The sequence below is a fragment of the Primulina tabacum genome, chromosome 2, assembly GCF_025594145.1.
Source record: "Primulina tabacum isolate GXHZ01 chromosome 2, ASM2559414v2, whole genome shotgun sequence".
In the NCBI taxonomy this organism is placed as follows: Eukaryota; Viridiplantae; Streptophyta; class Magnoliopsida; order Lamiales; family Gesneriaceae; genus Primulina; species Primulina tabacum.
In genome coordinates this window covers 43,174,096-43,183,407 of record NC_134551.1, presented here as the reverse complement: position 1 = coordinate 43,183,407, position 9,312 = coordinate 43,174,096, and the positions used below count along the sequence as shown (strand labels likewise).

Genomic DNA, 9,312 nt, shown 5'->3' with positions numbered 1-9,312 from the left:
TGCTGTAACAACATTCTTTAACCAATACAATGGCTTCATTTTTCTAATTTACATAATTGATTAATCCTAAAACGAAGAGTGAAATAAAAAATCCACCTAAAAAATGCAAAGAACCCTACAGAATTATTTTAAATATAAAACTATGCATTAAATTATTATATAATCAATATCTTAATCAATAATTACGTAAATTAATGTTATTGCTAGCACTAATAATAATGACAATCGCTTTCTCGCAATGGTCTACACTTGTTGCAAATTTGTATTGCCCATTAAATGCGCATTTAAGTCTGTCACTAGAATTTGTTTAATTTCAGGGTTTAGAATTTGGGTCAAACAATTTTCTACATTTTATTAATTCATTCAATTAATAAAAGGCTGGTATTAGTATTAGTATTAATATTAATATTAGATTAGATCTCTTGTGAGACGGTCTCACGAATCTTTATCTGTGAGACGGGTCAACACTTCTGATATTTACAATAAAAAGTAATACTCTTAGCATAAAAAGTAATGATTTTTCATGGATAATTCAAATAATATATCTGTCTGATAAAATATGACCCGTGAGACCGTCTCACACAAGTTTTTGTCTTAATATCATTAGTAGTAAACTCAAGGGGAATCTCATTAGTCATTACAATAGGTGTTTGACTGGATCTGATCTACTTGTAGTTAATTTAAATTCATTTTGAGCTGAGTAAAAGATTTGTTATATCTTAAATCTTGAAATCGAACTATCGTTCCAAACTTAAAACTGTAATAACAAACGAGATTTAAATCATGGGCATAGTTAACCTAATTTGACGTTGATTAGTTTCATTTTTTTATAAATATGTATTGAGTTGTTTCATTCTTTTGTTTTACACCGATTTAATTAATTATTTGAGTGATTGAAATATATTTTTTATTTATTTGACACAAAACTTTTTATGAAAATGGTCTTAAAAATAAATTTTGTAAGATTGATCTGATCTAATTTATGGAAAAAATATAAATTTTTATTTTAAATTATTATTTTTTCCTAATAAATATCACCGTTTGAAATTTGTCTTTTTAGTGTTTGTCTGCATATCACCGACAAAAGCAAACTTTTTTAACGCATTTATATATCTAATCATAACCATAAATTAATCACGTGTTTAAAAATAGAAGAATTCCAAATATATGACGTGAAAAGCGAGCAAGATTTCTTTTTTACAAATCCCAAACCCCAGATTTATGCATCTAATTCCTTCGATTAATGCTCTTATGAAACTGGGGGAGGTGCAGATATGTCATCGGGAGCCGAATTCGACGATCGAATAGTGTTACTGCGCTCCAATCCACCGGCATCCGATGAAGATTTGGAGCGAGGAGGCAGCCAATCGCCGCTCAGGAAGAATGCTGCGACTAATAATAAAGGGTGCCTTCCATCTGATCTATCGAAGCGGTTGGATCGTGGGTTTTCGGCTTCGGGTCGTAGGTTGAGCGTGAAGCTCCGATTCGATAGGGAACATCAATCTCCTTCCTCCCCTTCGAATCATCGTGTTAGTGCCAATGCCGCTGCCGCCGATGATTTTCTTGGTGATAGCGCGCCGCCGGAATGGGCGCTTCTGCTAATTGGGTGCCTCCTAGGTGTTGCTACTGGGCTTTGCGTCGCCGCTTTTAACCGTGGGGTTAGTTCATCGGATCAAGGTTTTTAAAAATGTTTTCTTCTGAATGCTTTGGCGTTTTTCATGTTCGAAAACTCAGGATTTTGTTTTCTGTTGTAGTTGGATTGATTGACAAAGATTTTTTTTTAATTATCTGTTCATTGTTGACATATTGTGCTTCCAACCTTGAATTACTTCGTAGCTGATGCTAGTAAAGAGCTGTGAGGACTTGAAATGCAGTTAGGCTTGCAGAAATGGGTGGTCGTTTATGTGTTAGTCATGGATGTTGTTGGCCAGGACAAGGAATAACATGGTAAAGGAGGAGCTTCCAATTAGTCTAATTTTTACGCAAATTAATTGGCACATTCTGACGAACTTAGAACTTCACTTAGTGATTCACAGCCTTTTCACAAGGTGTAAATTAATTCTAAGTCATCCATTGCTTCTAATATTGATTGTACAATGAAATTTTTAGCTACCTCTTGCTCTTTTTAGGATTATGGATAATATTTTGGACAAAATAGGAAATGCTGATATACTTTTATGGTGCTTTTTTCATGGTTCAATCAAAACACGTAAAAGTCCTAAGTTTTTTTGTCTATTTATTTAATTTTTTTGTCCCTGCTTCAATCGCAGAATTAAGAGTCGACCTGTAACTCTTCTAATGTGGTTTTTGTAGTCATTGTGCTGTAGTTATTCCACTTTGATATGAACTTTGGAAGCATTGCCTAGATATCCGATTTGCTTAATCTCTGAAATAATGATGTGTATTTATTCATGGATTCACATATCAGTTTATATGGTAAAGTTGCACTCAATGTCATGCTCATGAAGTTTGATGCGGCCTACATGTTACGATATGATTTTGCACTTCCATAACTAATCAAATTAAGATATTCAGACTTCCTAATCTGGTTTTTGCCTTTTTGGAAGTTTAACAATGTCTCCAATTATGAGTTACAAAATTTATTGTGTTGAAGCAATAAAGATTCGGAAGACATAAGGTTTGCTTAATTTAGGTCCATGTAATACATGAATGGGCATGGGCTGGTACCCCATATGAAGGTGCCGCTTGGCTTCGGCTACAGAGGCTAGCTGATACGTGGCATCGGATACTTTTGATTCCAGTCTCAGGTGGAGTTGTTGTGGGTGTTCTACATGGCCTCCTTGAGATATTGGATCAAATAATGCAGTCCAATTCTTTGCAAGGACAAGGCTTTGACATTTTTGCTGCAATATTCCCCACAGTGAAAGCTATCCAGGCTGCTGTAACTTTAGGTACTGGTTGTTCTTTAGGGCCAGAAGGGCCTAGCGTCGATATTGGAAAATCATGCGCCAATGGATTCTCGATGACCATGGAGAATAATAGAGAACGGAGGATCGCTCTGGTTGCTGCTGGTGCAGCTGCGGGAATTGCTTCAGGTACTCGTCTATTTTGGTTGATGCTTATTGCTTCAATATTGGTATATGGCATATGATTTAGCAAGTCTTTTAGATTATGAATTGTTTTCTTCCCCCACCCCCCCCTTCATTGTCATTGGTGGGAGGTGGAGGAGGTCAGGGAAGAAACAGAATGGGGGTTTTTCATGGAGGTTTCGTTATTTTCTCATTACTGCTATATCAGCACTATGGATGGATACATTTTCAAGATTTTTTTTTGTCATATATAACAATTTATTCCTCTTATTTTCTTATAAATCTTTGCTTCAGGTTTCAACGCTGCAGTTGCTGGATGTTTCTTTGCTATTGAAACCGTTCTGAGGCCTCTCCGTGCTGAAAACTCTCCTCCGTTTACAACTGCAATGATAATCTTGGCATCTGTTATATCGTCTACTGTTTCAAATGCCGTGCTTGGTGAGAAACAGGCTTTCACAGTGCCCACGTATGATTTGAAATCTGCTGCTGGTATTTTATCTGATTCTCGTGTGTTAAAACTGAAATCATATTTTAAGGTGTGCTGTCTGATTATCATCATTATTTCAAACATTTTCTGTTCTGTATACGTTAATTGGGTGGAAAATAGATTTGCAACGCATGATTTAGGGCTTATGTAAATCAGTGTAGGTTATCATCCATTAACCAAACCCATTGTGTTACAAGGTGTAAAATTGCACCGGTGATGTAAAGCTTATATGGATCAATCTAATCTGGTTCATAGTTTTTTTTTACATACAGGAAACGATGATTTGTGCTCGAGTGTCCTGGGTCTAATGTGAAGCGCATGCTTTTCGGAACTAAAGCACAATTAATAAAATATTTTAAAAATAAAAATAAAATTTTAAAAAAAATGAAACATTAGATGTTAAATATTGAAATCATCATCATTTTCATCTTCCAAATATCAAAATTTAAAATGCGAGGACAAAGGGTAGAGGCCACGTGGGGCAGAGACAACCTGATGTTAGGATTTCCTTTGCTTTTTTTAAAATACAAAAATAGAGGAGAAATCACACTTTTAAATGAGGAAATATCTTCTGTCAGATTTTTTTTTAAAAAAAGGGTATTTTTCTCTGAAGAGCCGTTCGCACGCTTCATGGAAGTTGTGCGCTTTGGAGCATGCTTAAGCGTGCACTTCGTGCGCTTTTGACAACTATGATTTGATTACTTGAATTACTTTGGTCCTGAGTGATTTCAGTAAATTCTCTTTAGAACAGTCATCCATTGGACGTGTTTGAAATGAAATAGAATAGCTGCATATTGCTTATGTAAGACAGATGTACTAGCATATTTTATTAAAAACCCAATAAAGATTTTGGCACATTTTTTGAACAAATACAAAAATTTGACTAATTATACTGTTGAACACAATGAACTCATTTTTCTGCTATATATTCCACTGAACATTCTCAACTTTAGATCTGTGACACAAACTTGGTCAGAAGTTTGTGCATTTAACTTAATTGTTGCATTTCGCTGAATGAGGGTGTGCATCTAACCATTATATTTGTGATTTCCTTGTCTCAGAGCTTCCTTTGTACCTTATACTGGGAATGCTATGTGGAGTAGTAAGCGTAGCTTTCAATTGCTTGGTATCTTGGTTCACCAAGGCCTTCCAATTAATCAAAGAAAAATTCGGAATCCCAGATGTAGTATGTCCTGCTTTGGGGGGTTTAGGAGCTGGGCTAATAGCTCTCAAGTATCCTGGGATATTGTATTGGGGTTTCACTAATGTTGATGAGATTTTACACACGGGAAAGACTGCATCAGCGCCTGGAATCTGGCTTCTAGCTCAATTAGCTGCAGCTAAAGTTGTAGCCACTGCTCTATGTAAAGGGTCTGGCCTTGTTGGTGGCCTATATGCTCCAAGTTTAATGATTGGTGCTGCAGTGGGTGCTGTATTCGGGGGCTTTGCTGGAGAGCTAATCAATCCAGCTATTCCAGGAAATGCTGCCATTGCTGAGCCACAGGCATATGCATTAGTAATTTTCCTGTGCTTTAAGCTTACTCAGATTTATTTTAACTTTTTCTTAGTTCCGTTTCGTTTTTATTGTTGACGATATCTCTTCTGCTTCCTGGTGTAATTCAGGTGGGGATGGCTGCAACATTAGCATCTGTTTGTTCAGTACCCTTGACTTCTGTTCTTCTTCTCTTTGAGCTAACCAAAGATTACAGAATATTACTTCCTCTCATGGTGGGTCTTGATCTGAGAACTCTCTCTCTTCGTCATGTTTGAAATCTGATGGTCCTGCTGTGGTTAGGTTGACTTAAAATGTAATTATTGATCATATGTTGGTTCTTTAAACGAGTGCTTTTCTTTTTAGTATAAAATATGTGAATAGGAGGATTAGGTTTATATGCTGTGGCAACAAAATCTTCTACAACTCAGCCGGTGAAGTAGGCTCTTGACATATGATATATGTTTCACTCATGATTTTGGGGAATGTAATTATTTATCAGAATTGTCTAACATTTTGTGGCTGATTTTGGGTTGTCCCTACTGACAACATAAATTGCGGCAATGGAGCAGAATATTGCAAGATACTGTGCTATAATGAGTTTTCGGTGTTCTCTTCCACTAATTAGTCATGACATTTTAGCAGCTCCTTCTCTAATATCACAATTGTATTGTTATAGATAGCATATTGTAAAATCTCTACTTTCTTTTGCCAATATCATGAGCAGCACACAGTCTTAAGATGTCTTCAGCCTATTTACATGGCTTCATGATGGGCTTTTGATTAAAATTAAAAAATAAACTGGTGAATTGGTAATTTAGCAACTTGTTTGATGTTTTGCAACAGGGGGCCGTTGGATTAGCTATATGGGTTCCCTCTGTGACAGCTCAACCAAAACAAAATGAGGTATCTGACACAAGGCGTTCTCCCCGAGGTTATGGGGTTCTTTCACCAGTTGAAGACAAAAACGAGGACATATGGAGACAAAATGGAGAAGGGGATGATATAGAACTCTCTGTTATTGGTAACTCCAGTAGCCATCAGTCAAAAGATATTGAAATGTTACTGGAGAATTTGAAGGTCTGTCTTCCGTCCTTCATGGTGGAAACTTAGTGGGAAAAGAAGCCAATTTTAGCATTATATTAATCTCATTATCTGTTATGTGTTAGCAAAACAAAAATAATGTCGTACTTTACCGCTATAATCAGGTATCTCAGGCCATGTTAAACAACTATTTGAAGGTTTCTCCGATGCAAACTCTCAGAGAGGCACTAAACTATATGACTGATGGTCAACAGAACTGCGTCCTTGTCATTGACGCTGAAGATTATTTGGAAGGAATTTTAACATATGGTGACATCAAACGGTGCTTTTACAAAAAATCTGGTGACAATTCCAACTGGAGTGCAGCAGATGTATGTTTTTCATTTTTTCCCCTTAATTATTTATCTCAATGGCATTGAGAACTCTATTATATACTCGGTCCATATCCAATATATGTGTCTATAAAATAATTTGTTGGTCCTCATTCATTTGCAATATCTTCGATATTGAAGATATTTCACACAAGTTTCAGCAATGATGAATTCCTTTGCAGGCAAACACGTTTACTGTGTCCTCAATTTGCACTCGTGGAATAAGTTATCGTGGACGGGAGCGTGGGCTTTTGGTTTGCTATCCAGATACGGATCTGGAAATTGCTAAGCAGATTATGGAGGCTAAAGGAATCAAACAACTGCCTGTTGTTAGGCGGGCTGGAGATGCTCAAAGAGAAACAAAGCGCCGAATTGAGGCTATTCTGTTTTACGATTCAATATGGCATTGTCTCAGGTACTCACTACTTTTTTAATCATTCCGATGAATGCTTGTGCATTATATTCCGCTGGCTATATACTATATCTTCTCCTTTGTACATGAATGAATGAATTGGACCATATAAAGCCTACTCCATTCTTTAACAGTAAATAAATGCCTCTAGTGCATAAAATCATATTATAAAATTAGCTGCCGCGTGTAATGATGATTTAATGCATGTTGGAGTTAGGAACAAAACTTAGTGTTTTGCAATTATTCATAGCCCAGTCAAGTATTATATCTCTGAAGATTATGTTGTAGAATGTGACGGATTTGGTTTTAATCTTTCTTTCCTGGTAAGGGTAGCCTTCTTATGCTTACACGGATTAGTTCATCTTTCCGTTCCGTGAGGCTCTTTTCAGAATTCAGTATGACAATGTTAAACAATGAATTTCATGCCACATAATAATGTCGGGGTAGTTAATGAAATGTTGTATATTTTAGTTTTTTAACGATTGGGTACTTTAAAGATAAATATAGTGCGTGTTATTCCATGATATGAGGATCTAGTATTTTTGAGAAATTATGATAAATTTAACTAAGAATTCTGTTTGTGTTGGTTAATGTGAATGGCGTGAAATTTAATTTTTAGAGTATAAAATTAAAACGAGATAGTAATTCTTGATTTCAGAAGCAAAATCTTCAAAATCCTATTTTTTTTCCTTTTAATTTAAAGAATGACTGGAGAATGACTTAATTTGAGAATGATGGTTCATTTGAAAACGTTTTTAAGATGCTTGTTTCTTCCTGCTTCTGGTTTATGTAGAGATGAATTAAACCGCAGAAAAACGATCAACCAGCAGAAAGACGACTTGGGGACGATGACAACGGGTCATCAATGATTACACGAAACAAACCCTTAATGTCACAGCATAGAGGTGAATTTCTTCTGCAGAAATCATTTGTGAACTGGGATTCATATAATATTGCAGAGGAAATATATTTCTCATTCCCACTTTTTTTAGGTAGATTGCATGGTGATATTTTCTGATACCCCTACACTCCCCTTTAAATGTAATCTAGCACAACAATTATTGTACATGTCAATTATTACTGCCTTTATAACTCAATTAATTGAGTTTTTATGCAAGAAAAATGGAAGATATATAGAGATTTACGCTGTGTTTGTTTGGATTGTGTGCCTTTCTTCAAGTAAATTCATGCTACCATCATTATGTAACGTAAACAAATATTTGGTTTTCCTCCTAAAAAAATGTCTTTTCTAGGTATATTAAAAATATATTTTCTAGGTAAATTTTTAATCTATGTATTTTAAAAACATAATCATTTGGGAAATACTTGGATTTGGGATTTAAAAAAAAAATAAATACTTGGATTTGGGATTTTTTTTAAAAATAATTTGGCTAAATCTCTTTAACTGTTTTGTACAATAATAATTTTAAAAAACAAGCTCAGCTAAAATTTCCAAGTTCGGCTTAGATCTTAGGATATTTACATTTCTCATCCCATGGAATTTTTTTTCCGCTCCTCTTAGCCTTATCCCCCGCAAGGGGAGTGAGTCTTCTTCCTGTGTTTGGAAGTCGAGTAGAGAGTCTATCTATTTTACATATTTTCCAAACCTATTAATCCCATCACATCAAGAGACAGTTCGATCTATATCCGTTCGAGTGTTGAGAAGACATTTCCCTAGTAATTAGCTTTCTCAATTAGGAGATATGGGAGTCTTCTGGTAGTTTTCTTTCATTGTCTGATGTTATGAATTATTTTCTAAAACTGATATTGTGGAATCATAGCTACACGGTATTCGGCTCAGTAAATAGCGCGTTTGAAATTGTTCGTTATGCTTATCGGCTTGAGCTCGACAATTTTATCGATCCCGAGCTTAAGAATGTTCGGCCCATAAGCTCTCGAGCCCGAGCTTGAATGGCCTCGAACTTGAGCCGTTCGAGCTCGGGCTTGGTTAGGTTTTTGGCTAGTTTTTTGGGCCATGAGTTGCTATTTTATTGAAATATAAGCTATTGAAATCCTATAAAATGAGAACCATACCTCTTAAATTCTCATATACTAGTTGTTTTTTTATTTTAAATACTCGATGAGCTCTAAAACGAGCTCGAAAAGTAGTCAGTTTAACGAGCAGAACTCGAACCAGACTCGTTAAACATGATAGATGAGGTATTAACGAGCCGAATTCGAGCATAATAATAAAAGCTTGAATTGAGCTCGAGCCTATATATATCCTAAACAAGTGGGCTGGAGCCTATTATTGTTCAGATCAACTCATATGCACAATGGTGCTCTTTGCACTGGTTTTTTTTCCAACAAAAAGTTTTAGTAAAGAGCTTGGACTATAATGAGGATATGATTTTTTTTTTGTTTTTGGGTTTGAGTGATTTTAATTTATGGAGCTGCTCTTTGTAGTAAGGTAAAAATTTGTGTGAGACGGTCTCACGGGTCGTGTTTGTGAGACG

General features: G+C 35.7%; 1 protein-coding gene across 1 annotated transcript; it reads left to right on the top strand.

Annotated features, from left to right (window-relative positions):
- The first annotated feature begins 1,135 nt into the window (after window positions 1–1,135).
- On the top strand, window positions 1,136–7,988 carry LOC142532232 (chloride channel protein CLC-f-like). The gene is made up of 9 exons (XM_075638544.1): window positions 1,136–1,658; window positions 2,654–3,056; window positions 3,345–3,539; window positions 4,599–5,053; window positions 5,161–5,265; window positions 5,876–6,109; window positions 6,238–6,444; window positions 6,627–6,859; window positions 7,650–7,988. The coding sequence occupies exons 1-9, from the start codon at window positions 1,275–1,277 to the stop codon at window positions 7,723–7,725; spliced, it is 2,292 nt and encodes a 763-aa protein (XP_075494659.1). The 5' UTR covers window positions 1,136–1,274; the 3' UTR covers window positions 7,726–7,988.
- The last annotated feature ends 1,324 nt before the right edge of the window (window positions 7,989–9,312 follow it).

Coding starts and splice junctions, on each gene's coding strand:
- LOC142532232 (XM_075638544.1), top strand. CDS start 1,275: ATGTCATCGGGAGCCGAATTCGACGATCGAATAGTGTTACTGCGCTCC. Junction 1,659..2,653: donor TCGCCGCTTTTAACCGTGGG/GTTAGTTCATCG, acceptor TGCTTAATTTAG/GTCCATGTAATACATGAATG. Junction 5,054..5,160: donor AGCCACAGGCATATGCATTA/GTAATTTTCCTG, acceptor GGTGTAATTCAG/GTGGGGATGGCTGCAACATT.